General features: G+C 37.2%; 1 protein-coding gene across 2 annotated transcripts in view; it reads left to right on the forward strand.

Moving 5' to 3' along the window:
- Positions 1-14,886, forward strand: part of MARCH6 (membrane-associated ring finger (C3HC4) 6, E3 ubiquitin protein ligase) — a 55,324-nt gene that overhangs the window by 9,899 nt on the left and 30,539 nt on the right. For both annotated transcript variants that reach the window (XM_014543542.1, XM_014543541.1), the window contains exons 3-9: positions 57-200; positions 2,387-2,459; positions 3,508-3,676; positions 5,729-5,918; positions 7,624-7,685; positions 8,452-8,484; positions 10,319-10,370. In XM_014543542.1, the coding sequence (XP_014399028.1) occupies positions 71-200; positions 2,387-2,459; positions 3,508-3,676; positions 5,729-5,918; positions 7,624-7,685; positions 8,452-8,484; positions 10,319-10,370 (709 nt within the window). In that variant the 5' untranslated portion in view covers positions 57-70. The remainder of the gene's footprint in view (positions 1-56; positions 201-2,386; positions 2,460-3,507; positions 3,677-5,728; positions 5,919-7,623; positions 7,686-8,451; positions 8,485-10,318; positions 10,371-14,886) is intronic.

The following is a 14,886-nucleotide window of genomic DNA, read 5'->3' on the forward strand; positions in this document are numbered from 1 at the left end:
GAATTAGTCTACTTTTCAGTGTTCATGAAATTATATATAATTTTTTTCTGTAATAGTTTATTCCCCAGATATGCCTTCACGGCTTCCAATCCAAGACATATTTGCTGGACTGGTTACAAGTATTGGCACTGCAATACGATATTGGTTTCATTATACACTTGTGGCCTTTGCATGGTTGGGAGTTGTTCCTCTCACAGCATGTGAGTATTCATTCCTCTGTGGTTGGAGTTAATTAAACATTGCATAACTATTTAATATTATAGAGTAATATTAGATCATATTTTTGTTCGAATGATATTTAATTATTTGATATTATTATTTCGTATATTAGTGAAGCCTCAGGAAACAGTTCACCTGAATTAAGAAGTATTTTTAAACACATCAGTTTCTTGAATGAATGTGGGAAAGAAAAATACAGCATACAGAGTCTAACTAATAATGAGAATTCATGAGAGAATTGAAAAAGCAAAGTCAATCTATAGTTGAATTTTATTTCTGTGAGTTAGAGCCTTCAAAGATTGTAAAAGATGGGTTCTCTTGAGATCCCCCCCCCCCCCTCTTTTAAAAGTCACTCACATGTCAAATGATCCTGAATAATTAGGAGGCTTTCTTTCAAATACAGGAGGCTTTCAGTGAGGTTGGTATACTAACTCTTAATTGATACTTTTTGAGTTCTTCATTGTTCTTAAAGACATGGAGAGGGTATATGGTGCCAGATGATATAGATACAATTTTTTGCAATCTTGAATGCAAACAAGATTTTTGAATAAATATAATTCATATTCTCATGTTTTCTTAAAATAAGATAAACTTACTCATTTATGAAAATGAATATCTTGGGAGATATACCACATAGCAGATTAAGTACTGTAGACGTGTGAATGAATTAGTGAACTAGAAGATTGAGCAAGGAGTTCTATAGGATGTAACTCAAAAAGACAAGAAGTTGAAAGTATGAGGGAAAAAAGTGAGAGATGGAGGCTACATCAAGTTTTTTAGTACCTGTCTAATAAGTAGTTCCAGAAGGTAAAAAGATGATGCAAGAGGAAATGACAGACATCTTATAGATTGAAAGAGAGCTGACCATGATAGAAGGAGACTCAAAAACCTAAATATATTCTAAAGTTTTCCAATTCTGAGCAGGGTGTTGTATAGATGTAACGCTTGCAGATTATCCTACAAAGTAATGAAAATCAGACTAACGTCACACTTAAAATCAGCAAATATTTTGCTGAAGCTAGAAGACAGCAGCAACTTGAAATTGAATGCTAGAAGGCAAATTTCAAAATTTGACAAAATTTTTGAACCTAAAACCTACCCATAAATTATCAGATGGAAGGGCAATATACAGACATTTCAATAGATGCAAGGACTGAGAAAGTTTATTGCCTCAAACTATTTATGAAAAATGTGTTTGAGACTATACCTGCATAAAATGAGCAAGGAATCAAAGAGAAAGTTGTGAGCTACAGAGAAAAGAAGCAAGTAGGTCTTACAGCTAAATCGAAATTGTTAATCTACAGTAATTTTTAGGTAACAGTCTAGAACTAAAATTCTGGATGATCTTAACAGGGAAGAAATTGTGAGGGGAGGATAGAAATGGGCGCTTTTTAAGTTGTCATATTTGTGGGAGATTATAGATGTGCTACATGAAGATAGGAAAATATAGTGTAACTATACATTAAAAATATAGGGTAACCAAATAGAGTGTAGGACTAGATTCACACCGGCATTGTTACCTGATTAACAGCAGAGGAGCCACCGCTGTTCATGGCATTGGAGCATGTACTCCATTGAAAACTTCTAATTTTAAAAGTGTGTACTCCCAAAACTGAAACCCTTTAATTTCATGAGCAGACTCAATGAATTTTAGAATTCTAGGTTAAAAAAATTCTCCATTTTGTAATTTTGGAGATATCTTTATTTTAGATTTTTTTCCTCTTTCAGACATCTAAGCTCATTCAATAAAAACAAGCAAGTGTGAACCTAGAATCTAAACTTTAAACATTTTTGAGTAACTTTTACTCTTCATTATCACTATTTTTATGCTTGAACTATGAAACATTTTTAAAAATTGATTGATTTTTAGAGGGAGAGAGAGAAAAAAACGATCTGTTTTCCCACCCTTTTATGCATTCATTTGTTGATTCCTGTATGTGCCCTGACCTGGGATTGAACCCAGAGCCTTGACTCATTGGGATGATGCTACCCAGCCAGGGCCTTGACCATTTTAAAAAAGTTTAATATTTTGAGACTCATCCTTGCAAAGACTAAATGTGTATTTTAGTGGCATTCATGGTATTCCACTTTACCTCTGTTTAATTGAACAGCTGTGAGATTGATGCTGAGAATTGTAACTATGTGCCCTTGTGCCCTCTTTCGGTAGGCCGCATCTACAAGTGCTTGTTTACTGGCTCTGTGAGCTCACTACTGACACTGCCACTGGACATGCTGTCCACGTGAGTATGAACCTTGTGACAGTGGAAGGCTGCATAATGGTGTTAGTTTTTCCCCACAAGTTTTTATTTTTTTAAATCCATAATCAAGGATATGTTCTTTGATTTTTAGAGAGAGGGGCAGGGAGAGAGATAGAAAGAGAAAGAGATTGATGTGAGAGGGAAACATTGATTGGTTGCCTCCTGCATGTGGTTCAGGATCAAACCTGCAACCTAGGTATATGCCCTGACCGGGAATCGAAACCCTTGACCTTTTATTTATTTATTTAATTTAATTTTATTTTATTTTTTTGACCCCTTGACCTTTTAGCGTACGGGATGATGTTCCAACTGAGCCACACTGGCCAGGACTGCTCCACATATTTATTTTTATTATAATTTGAGTTTTTCAGTTTCAAGGACAAATAATAATTTTAACAGTTATAGCTACAGTAGAAGCAGCTGACATGTATATATACATATGTGCTGTTTTAAAATATACCTGTCTTAAAAAGAACTGTTTTGTAATGGTGGGACAGCTTGTTAAATAGGCTGTTGTGCATTGTGGGATATATATGATTATGTTCGCGTGCTGAAAGTTCATTTAAATATGTTTTTTGCAATATAGACATTTGAATTCAAATTTATTTTTAAAATGTTTCTTGTGATTATTAGTGTCTGAACTCTAAAAAACGTCTTCACTATAGTTGTTTTACTGTATCTTAATTTGATATTGCATTGTAATTGAATTTTCTTGGGAAAGACATATTAGATGTGTTTTACTTATTACTGATGTCAGAATTAGAAATGTTATATTTATTAACTCTATCAAGATCATTAGAATATTAAGCCTGCAAAAAATTATACTTATATGTGCTAAATCTTCTTTTGTGCCAAGCTGCCCTTAGTAATTATTTTTGAGGAGCTGATTTTCACCCAGAAAATTATGAGTTTTCTGGCTGTTTTTTCCTGAGATTTTAGTATAAGATGAACTGTTGTTATCTTGAATTTCTTTGGTTTCCTTAGGTGTTCTTTGGAGTAATTCCATATAATTTTTTTTTTTTTTAACTAGGGACAACTTATTGGCGGATTGTTTACAGGGTTGTTTTGTGGTGACGTGCACATTGTGCGCATTCATCAGCCTGGTGTGGTTGCGAGAGCAGATTGTCCACGGGGGAGCGCCGATTTGGCTGGATCATGCTGTTCCACCCTTCAATGCTGCTGGACACCACCAAAATGAGGTAACTCCCCACTTCCTCCAATTCTTTTTATTGGGACAGGACATGAGAGTTGTCATCACCCTTTAAGACCCAACCCCTTGACTCCCATGTCCATCATTGCAAAGCAGAGTAGTGAAAAGGAGTGGGAGAAGATTAAGGGAGATGTGAAAAAAATCAAAAGAATGCTGCTATGACTTGGCCTCAATTTTCTAGCAAGATTGGGAGCAATATTGGGGGTATACTAAAGTGCTCTTTCATTGCTTTTGCTTAGGTCCCCTGCATAATGCTGGAAGTTAAGGTACAGACTTCTTGCACATGCTTCTGACATGCTGGGTAACATTAAGGAAGTTACTTACCCTCTTTGCTCATCAGTTTCTTTGTATGTAAAATGCCTCCTCTTTGCTGCTGCTAGCAGGAACATTACCAAAAGTAGAAACGTTGTACCACTATAACAATGGTGTGCCATTTTACTTTTTCTTTATGAGAGGATACATGCTTAGATGTAAGAGCATTTGCTAGAATTATTAAGAAGAGTGGACATAAATTATTTTTAGTATTAAATAGCTTGCTGAGAAATTATGGGGCTGAAAATGTAAAAAATATTAGCTACTTACATATGAAAACAATTCACACTTCATAAAATTTTGTTACGAAAAAATTGAGTGTAAGATACTCAAAGTGTAAATTAATAACTTAATTTTTCATGTAATGACCTACTTTTGTCAGTTTGCAGATTGATTTAATCAAAGTTGCCACATATTTTTCTCTGCAGAATTGAGTGCAATTTCTCCCTTGAAAACCACACATAAAAAAAATGAGACTATAAAGAAACAACACTGTTCTTACCTAGCTTTAATACTTTTATCATTGTACCTTATATTTTGAAGCATTTGAAGCATTTAGTAGGGTTCTTTTTTTTTTAAAACTTTTTTATCCTCACAGGATATATTTTTCCATTGATTTTTAGAGAGAGTGGAAGGGAATGAAGAGGGAGAGGATGAAAGGGTGGGGGGAGAGAGAGAGAGAGAGAGAGAGAGAGGGAAAGAAACATTGATTGGTTGCCTCCCACATGTAGGAACCTGCAACTAAGGTACATGCCCTTGCCCTTGACCGAATCAAACCAGCGACCCTTCCTTCCCAGGGCTGATGCTCTGAGTTGGCCAGGGCTAATGTACAGTGGGGCCTTGACTTAGGAGTTTAATTCGTTCCGTGACGGAGCTCGTAACTCAAATTACTCGTATGTCAAATCAAGAAGTGAACGAGTCAGACACGTGATGCTGGGCTGATGTTGTGGCGTTCACTGTGACGTTCGCTGCGCCAACTAGCGGTGGGGTATCTGAAGCTGGCTCGTAACCCGAATTTTAGCTCGCAACTCAAAGCAAAAAAATCGGCCGAGAGACGGCTCGTATCTCGAAAAACTCGTTAGTCGGGACACTCGTAAGTCAGGGCCCCACTGTAGTTCTTTTTTAGTCTTTATTAACTCCAAGGGAGTTGAGTGTTTTAATTAACTACAGTTATGTCTTTGGTTGGTAGGTTGTTGCACTCAGGAAGAGCCAGAGAAAGATGCATGTGGGGACTGATAAAGTATATATGGACAGGCTTACCCACAGGGCAGAAATTAGCTATGTTTTCCTCAAGTGTTTAACTGATAACTGAGAATTAAGTTTTATATCTGTATGTGTATAAACAAATAAATAGATGCATAAATAAATATATTTTTATTCCTGAGGGGTCATTAAAGACTGGAGTCATGTCTTTTAAAGAAGGATTATGTATGGAATGATGTATTCAAGATAGCCATATTGTTAACCCATTATCTATAATGCTTTATGAAATGATAATCCTTAAATTATACTGAATGAATATATACACTGTGAAGTGAATTTATGTCCTTATATACCAAATTGATCCAAATAAGATACATTTGACTTTGAGAGGTGCATTTTGAAATTTCAATACTTTGAGTCTCTTTGTTATTTTATTTTATTTTTTTTTAGAAGAAAGAGCTTGATTTGGAAATAGAGCAAAACTGAGGTAAATTAGCTAAATGTCTGCGCTCTTCTGTCATTTTAGGCTCCAGCGGGAGGAAATGGGGCTGAAAATGTTGCTCCTGACCAGCCTGCCAACCCACCAGCTGAGAACGCAGTGGTGGGGGAAAACCCGGATGCCCAGGATGATCAGGCGGAAGAAGAGGAGGAGGAGAACGAGGAGGAAGATGAGGCAGGCGGGGAAGATGCAGCGGATGCCAACAATGGGGCCCAGGGTAATGGCTGCTCATTTGTCCTTATCACCTCTTCTCCACCATGAGTCCATTCCTAACTTGCCTTGGGGGGAGGACTGGAGTTTTCAAAATTTAATGGGTTTAAAATTATATTTTTAACCTGTTTTTACTTTATTTTGGCAAACTTGCATGTATGGATATACATATGCATACATTTTTTTTTCTGTGAAACGGCACATTTTGTGTTTTAAAATCCTACTTTACGCAGGACTTTTGTAGGATGGGTAGGAAGAAATTATTTGTAAGTTGGTGTAGATTCTAGTTTTTTTTTTTTAAGGAATTTGATAAAGATTTATTTATTTTTTGGGGGGAGGCCATTCTTTTGAGTCAATACTTTTAATATCAAAGAAAAATTCTTGAAGTGTGCAGTGTAGACCAGATGTAATCCACAGAAACCAGTTTCTGTTTTTTAAAAAAATTTATTTATTGATTTTAGAGAGAGGGAGAGCAAAGAAGGGAGATAGAGGGAGAGGAGGGAGGGAGAGGGGAAGAGAGAGAGAGAGAGAGAGAGAGAGAGAGAGAGAGAGAGAAACATTGATTTGTTCTACTTACTTATGCATTTGTTGATTGCTTCTTGTATTTGACCTGACTGGGAATCAAACCCACAACCTTGGTTTATCGGGACGATGCTCTAACCAACCTGAGCTACCCAGCCAGGGCTCAATTGCTCCTTTTCTAGCATGTAACTTTGCAATGTAAAAGAAGATCCGAGACTGAGCCCTCCAAGTCAGCTGTCAGTAGCTCGGCGCCTCCCTTTCTCTCTTCCCACCCAGAGTTTTCTTGTCAGGGGCTGCACTGCCTCTAGGTCCATTTGACATCGTTAATATTTGAGTGTCTCCTGTGTGCCAGGCACTCAAAACATCAGGGCTCTGCCTTCATGGAGTTTCTGGTCTAGTGAAGAATACCCAAGTGAGCAAATTTATTACACGTTGTGATAAACATTGTGTAGGTTGTTCTGAGGATGCTATTGGAGAGAGACTTATTTAAACAAGATGCCCCCGTAGCTCAGAGTAAGGGCTATTTGAGCTACGACCTGAAGGATGAGAAGCGAGTTGTATAATGGGGCCTTTGCCAGGGAGAGGCGAGTATCTGTTTAAAGACTCTGAGGATGCAGTCTACTGCTTCCCTAGTGCTGGCCACCATTTCTGTCTCAGTCTAATGCAATAGCTCCTAACTGGTCTTCCTTCTTCCATTCTTGCTCCACGTAGTATTTGGATTGCTCTCCTGCCTTTAAAAATCTTTTAGTGGTTTTTCCATGATACTGAAGAACAAAATAAAATCTAGGCTTCACATTCCTTTTGTATGATCTGATCCCTCTCTGCCTTTCATACTATATCTTCCACCGCCTCCTCATCCAGGGAATTCTAGTCGTCTGGCTTCCTTACTCTCCTCACTTCCACTGGAGTTATTCCTGCTTCAGAGCTGTTGAATTCCTTTCTATCACATAACCCTCTTTCTTTCCTTTCTAGTACTTTCCACATACTAGCACCACCTTATTTATTTTATGTTGTATTTATGTATATGGGTTCTTATTTATTGCCTAATAAGTAAATACTCATATGGAAAAATTTTAAATGTGGTTTAGCTTCTCAACAGTAGTTTACAAAACACCAAATTAAAATGGTGCATTTTATTATTTATAGTTCAAGTTACGTCAGTAATCTTTGAACTGCAATTTTATTTCTAGATGACATGAACTGGAATGCTTTAGAATGGGACAGAGCTGCAGAAGAGCTTACATGGGAAAGAGTGAGTAAGACTTCTATCAAACATCAGTGTTTTAATTCTGTAGTTATGTTTGATTTAAAACTTTAATAGATCTCTAATTTCTAGAGAAAATTAAGTGATGTTTTGTTTGTACTGAAAATGATAACTGTTTTTCTGTCTTATGATTTTTAAAACAAACCTTGCTCTACTTAGGGAATGTTTAGTCTGAAATTGTGGACTTTCAAAAAATGAAGTAACAATTTAAAATTTAAGTATTATTCTGGTGCTTCAGTTGACAATATAGTTGTATCATGAAGTCTTGACTGACTCCATAGCTAATGTAAGGATGAAACCCAAGATGGATTTTTTTTTTTACTTCAAAACCATGATTTGGAATAAAAGGAAACCCAAAATACAAAACTCCCATAAACAGGAGTTTTTTATTCTCTGAAAATGATAGGCTATATCGGAAAGTAGTGGGTATGGATTATGTGTAAAGATATTGAAAGGGCCCTAGCTGGTTTGGTTCAGTGGGTAGGGGGTCGGCCTGCAGACTGAAGGGTCCCGGGTTCGATACCAGTCAAGGGCACATGCCTGGGTTGTGGGCTTGATCTCCAGTAGGGGACATGTGGGAGGCAGCCGATCAATGACTCTATCTCATCATTGATGTTTCTAGCTCTCTTCCCTTCTCCCTTTCTCTCTGAATCAATAAAAAAAAAAGATACTGAAAGGAAAATGAGCCTTTTTAATAAATAGAATTAAAAAAACCTTTTTATCTTGAATTAATACCTATTATTATTCATTTTAGATGCTAGGACTTGATGGATCACTAGTTTTTCTAGTAAGTAAAGTTAACATTTTTTTTCAAACAAAATTATCTTTATTCATAACTCTAACATTTTTTAAATAATAGAATTGTGACTTAATTATTTGTCTCAGTGATTCAGTTGAGGTAGTAATACTGAGGGTTGCACCAGGTGGTAATTCACAGATTACTGAGAATATGACGTTACCAAGCTTCTATTCAGAGTTTGATCACAATCAGTATAGAACAGCGGTTCTCAACCTGTGGGTCGCGACCCCTTTGGGGGTCGAACGACCCTTTCACAGGGGTCGCCTAAGACCATTGGAAAACACATATATAATTACATGTTGTTTTTGTGATTAATCACTATGCTTTAATTATGTTCAATTTGTAACAATGAAAATACATCCTGCATATCAGATATTTACATTACGATTCATAACAGTAGCAAAATTACAGTTATGAAGTAGCAACAAAAATAATTTTATGGTTGGGGGTCACCACAACATGAGGAACTGTATTAAAGGGTCGCAACATTAGGAAGGTTGAGAACCACTGGTATAGAAGGTATTATTTGACTACATACTCATTTATCTCTCTTACCTCATAAGTCCCTCATAGATGAGTCCCAGAAGTTAGGCAGTGTTGTTGACAAAAGTGCATTCTAATTATTGGAAAAAGTAATTTATAGGATGACTTCATTCATGGAAAGATATTTTTAGTATCTACCATGTGCCAACCATTGTAATAGTTACTGTGAGGTTCAGAGATGAATGAAATAGGATCCCTGTTCTCAAAGATGTTTTATAGTTAGTAGAAATTAACATGTGAATAAGAAACTTTAGAGGTACTACGTGGTAAAGACTCAGTTACAGAAGGTGTTCATCAGAGGTACAGAAGAGGCCTTGGTTAGGTGTTTCTTATTGGAGTTTGTCAGCAGGGAATTTTTAAATAAGATAATTTAGAGGTTGAGGCACAGAAGATATAGGGAATAAGGACAGTTTGGGAGCCCTAAAGGCAGAAAAGCTGAAAAAATTCAAGTGATATAAGCTGACACGGTGAATAGGAATGTAGCAGTCATCTCTTAGACAAACTAATCACCCTTTATGCCCCTTGGATTGTAGCAGATTGGGATATTCTTTCCTGATGGGAATGTCTTTCTAAGAAAAAAATCTGAAAGTGTTGGCCCTTTTTGGAAGGATCATTTAACTTGATGGGGGAGGAGGTGGTGGGCCTAGACAAATGGGCTTGGTCTTTCTAGTGTCAGCAAGGAGTGTAACTAAAGTAGAGGTGTCTGGCTGGAAATGATAGCAGTCATCTTGGAGATGATAATACATAACTGTGGAAGTGGATCATTGGCCAAATGAGAATGAGTATTCTGAGGCATGAGCAAAGAAAGACAGGACACCATAGGGAGACAGGGGACCAGAGAAGATAAAGTGACCTTACAGAAGTCTTGAGAACAAAATGGACAGTGAAAGAAGCACTGTATTTTTTCCATTAATATGTTGTTGGGAATTAATGTGGTTTTCTAATTTTTCCCCATTTGGAATTTTTCAGTGTCATTTGATTTAATGCAGCCTGGAAGTTATTTATGAGAATCTGTGTAGTTAGTAGTGAATTATTAATTTCTGAAGAGGAAATGTTTATAGAGTAGCTTCTTTGATTTTTTTTTCTACACGTAACATAATGAACTTGAGTTTTATTAGATTTATGAGCTATCTAATGAGAAATTTAAAGTTGTACATAATTTATAGAATGAAATCTCAACTATAGAGTGAACATTTCAGTCTTCTAATTGAATAAGTGGAGTAGTCTTTATATATCAAGTAGGAATTGAATATGTTTTATTAATGTTCTTTTCCTTTAGGAACATGTCTTCTGGGTGGTGTCTTTAAACACACTGTTCATTCTTGTTTTTGGTAAGTGGTGTTTATGCTTTTGTTTATTGTATTATGGTAGTTTAGTTTTCTAGGAGCCTTCTTATTTAGGTTTTTGTTTTATTTTTAAGCAGGAATATATAAAATAGTTTTAGATAGTAATCTGTATAGGAATCCTGTACAGATACCTTCTTTCCTAAGCAATAGTGACTTCAATAACCTGTAGTTGCCTACTATCTCTGCTTCAGTTGGGCATTTCTGTCTCTTTGTAGAAGTTAATTTTGCTAGTAGACTGACTTGAGAATATACAATATTCTACCTCTGGAATTAACTTTTTGCTAATTATCTGCATGAGCTTCCCTATGGCAGAAGATCTTATTGCCATCTGTCAAGGCTTTATCAGAAACCCTGCTTGGGAGTTGTCATCGGAGATGGATGTAGACTTGAGGGAAGACAGTGACCCTTCCCCAAGTGTGAATTCCCCTAAGAACCAGATTCTGGTAAATGCAAAATCACTTTCAAGACACTATCACAACTACAGCTGTGAGGGTTCTGTGGCAACACAGACAAATCCCTGCCATTGGGTGTAATTAGAGAAAGGAAGGCAGGGCTGAGGAAGTGTAGTTGACAGATTTTTCTGCTTTGGGAAAGATAAGGTAAATTGAATCAAGTAAACCAAGACCTTAGAATTCAATTCCTGCATCTCTCAAGGGAGAGAAAGTAGAGTTTGATAAAATTAGGTTATTGCTGGGCTGGGCTATGATTTGTGTCTTGTAGAGAAACCTTAGAGCAGCGGTCGCCAACTGGTGGTCGTTGGACCACTGGTGGTCCGTGAGGTCTGAAAGGTTGGCAACCGCTGCCTTAGAGTACAGATCTCTCCATAGGGGTGATCTTTGAGAAATTCCTTCCTTTAATGCATGTGAGTTACCCTTTAGTTCTACTGAGAAGGGAGGGTTACATTGAATTCCAAGTTATTTCCTTTGTGTTGTGGACCACTTTGTGACCTAGAAAGCAGTTCTCTTTAATAGGAAGGAAGCCATGTGGTCAAAAAGACACTGAGCATGGCCCTGGTCAATGTGGCTCAGTTGGTTGGATGTCATCTTGTACACCAAAAGGTCACCGGTTTGATTCCTGGTCAGGGCACATGCCCAGGTTGTGGGCCTGATCCCCAGTAGGGGGCGTGCAGGAGGCAGCTGATCAATCATCGATGTTTGGCTCTCACATTGATGTTTCTCTCCCTCTATTTTCTTCTCTTAAAAAAAAATCAATAAAAAAGACACTGAATATGTAAATTGAGGATGAGACAAAATTAATTTCTGAATGTTATCAGTAAAGAACAAATAAAATTATAGGTAACTTGTTGAAACAAATATCTTGATTAAAAAGATGGCACAAATTAACAGGAAGCTCATTTTTTTGTTTCCCCTTGCATATGAGGGTAAAAAATATGTCTGCAGATTATTCTGCCTTTATTTTTTTTCTATGTAAAATTATATTCACTTTTTGAGTATAATAAACTCATGGATTTGTATATATTCAGTGTGTTTCCACCAGAATGTGAAACTGTTTTGATCTTGACCAAGTCCTTTTTTTAAAAAAAATTATTTATTTTTTAATTTTCTTTATGGATTAAGGTATTACATATGTGTCCATATCCCCCCCTTGCCCCACCCCACCTCTGCTCATGCCCTCACTCCTCTGGTGTCTGTGTCCATTGGTTATGCTTATATGCATGCATACAAGTCCTTTGGTTGATCTCCCCCCCTTACCCCCACCCTCCCCTACCTTCCCTCTTGAGGTTTGACGGTCTGATCGATGCTCTGTCTCTGGATCTGTTTTTGTTCATCAATTTATGTTGTCCATTATATTCCACAAATGAGTGAGATCATGTGATATTTATCTTTCTCTGATTGGCTTACTTCACTTAGCATAATGCTCTCCAAGTCATCATGCTGTTGCAAATGGTAGGAGTTCCTTCCTTTTTATAGCAGTGTAGTATTCCATTGTGTACCTTAGTTTTTTAATCCACTTATCTGCTGATGGGCACTTAGGCTGTTTCCAAATCTTAGCTATTGTAAATTGTGCTGCTATGAACATAGGAGTGCATATATCCTTTCTGATTGGTGTTTATAGTTTCTTGGGATATCAAGTTTTATTTGAGAGAAAATGATCTCTAGAATTTAATCTTTACTCTTGTAAGAAAAACGTAATGCTAAGTTAATGTTTGAAGAAACAAGTCATCTTTAAACCTGAATTAGAGAAATAAGAAATCTTATTTATATAAAGGAAATAGCATCTAAGTAAATATTTTTCTAATCCAATCTCCTAAGCTTATATAAGTTTATATGAAAAAAATTAGTTTTAGTACACTTACATAACATACTTAGCATCTCTTGAAATGAAATAAATTTTCTTCTTTTTAGGAATACACTTTTCCTTTTAGGTGAACATAGTCGTCATTGGGATTAAGCACACATGTTTTTTTTCCTACTACAATTTTCCTCTGGCATTTTTTGACTCTTGTCATCGTGTAATTTGCAGAAATAGAACCTTACAGCACTGCTGTCTCTAGTAGAGTGGAGTGATCCTGAGAAACTAACCTTAATTTCAGGATACCTATCTAGTAGTTGCTTCAGAATAGGATAGAAATTGATTGTTACAATTAATGCTCAGGTTAGTATTTACATATACAAATAGAGTTGAAACATGAAAGTTTGCCTTTGTCAGGGACCTTCTTGAGTCAGAGGGGTGTGAGAACAAATTAGAACAAATTCTGCATATGTATTTTTTCTTACCATTTAACAATTTCTTGTGCATCATAACATATATAATATTAGTAAAATAATGCACATGTCTACTTTGCAAATAAATTCTAAATAGATCTTAGACCAATAAGTACATTTCTACCCATAGAATACTTGATCAAAACTGTTTGGTGGCCAGATTCCTATAGATTCACTCTAACTTTTGTGTTAATGATTTTGTTCCCCTCCCCCCTTCTCTAATCTATGCTGTTCATTTTTTTAGCATAAGTAAAAGATAATTACATTTTATTATTAAGAACAAATTAAAATTTTATTAATATGGCAAGAAAAGCTTGAAGAAAAGAGACTGTAAGAATTGTCACTCTGGCCCTCGCTGGTTTGGCTCAGGGAACAGAATGTCAGCTTGCTGACTAAAAAGTCCCGGGTTCAGTTCCGCTCAAGGGCACATGCCCAGGTTGCAGGCTCACTCCCCTGTAGGGGGTGTGCAGTTGATGATTCTCATCATTGATGTTTCTCTCTCCCCCTCTCCCGTCCTGTCTGAAATTAATAAAAATATGTGCATGAGGAGGCAGCCAATTGATGTTGATTTTTCTTTCTCACCAATGTTTCTATCTCTCCCTCTCCCTTCTCTCTCTAAAAATTAATAAAAACATTTTAAAATTCTTATTATGAAATACTTGATATTTTCTTATTTAACTATAATGTCATTATCACACCTTAGAGCAGTGATGGCGAACCTTTTGAGCTCGGCGTGTCAGCATTTTGAAAAACCCTAACTTAACTCTGGTGCCGTGTCACATATAGAAATTTTTTGATATTTGCAACCATAGTAAAACAAAGACTTATATTTTTGATATTTATTTTATATATTTAAATGCCATTTAACAAAGAAAAATCAACCAAAAAAATGAGTTCGCGTGTCACCTCTGACACACGTGTCATAGGTTCGCCATCACTGCCTTAGAGAATCACCAGTACTTAATATTTCTTAGTAATCCAACATATTAAAAGTTTCTAGATATGTTAGTCCTTAAATGTCATTTTATAGTTGGTTTGTTTGAATGAGGATTCAGATAAGGTCTAGACATTACTTTTGGTTATTAATCCTTTTGATCTAGAATAGTCTTCCCTCAATCCCTTTTTTTGCCATTGATTTGTTGAAGAGACTTGGATCAGCTGTCCTATGAGTGCCTCATGCTCCCTGATAATGTCTGCTACCTTGTTTCTTTGTCTCCAAAGGCCTGATTAAATTCAGGTTCAATGTGTTTGGGACAAATCCTTCACTGGTTGTGTTTTGCCTAGTAATCCTATATAATAAAGCGGTAATATGCAAATTGACCATCACTCCAACACACAAGATGGCCAGCAGGGGAGGGCAGTTGGAAGGGACCAGGCCAGCAGGGGAGGGCAGTTCGGGGGGACCAGGCCAGCAGGGGAGGGTAGTTGGAGGGGACCAGGCCAGCAGGGGAGGGCAGCTGAGGGCAATCAGGCCGGCAAGGGAGGGCAGTTGGGGGCGATTGGGCTGGCAGGAGAGGGCAGTTGAGGATGATCGGGCCAGCAGGGGAGGGCAGTTGGGGGCAATTGGGTCAGCAGTGGAGCAGTTAGGCATCAATCAGTCTGTCAGGGGAATGGTTAGGGGGTAATCTGGCAGGCAGGCAGGCGAGCAGTTGGGAGCCAGCAGTCCCGGATTGTGAGAGGAATCTCTGACTGCTGGCTTAGGCCTTATCCCTAAACCAGCAGTAGGACATCCCCTGAGGGGTCCCAGATTGGAGAGGGTGCAGGCTGGGCTGAGG

The sequence above is a fragment of the Myotis brandtii genome, unplaced genomic scaffold (assembly GCF_000412655.1).
Source record: "Myotis brandtii unplaced genomic scaffold, ASM41265v1 scaffold328, whole genome shotgun sequence".
Classification (NCBI taxonomy): domain Eukaryota; kingdom Metazoa; phylum Chordata; class Mammalia; order Chiroptera; family Vespertilionidae; genus Myotis; species Myotis brandtii.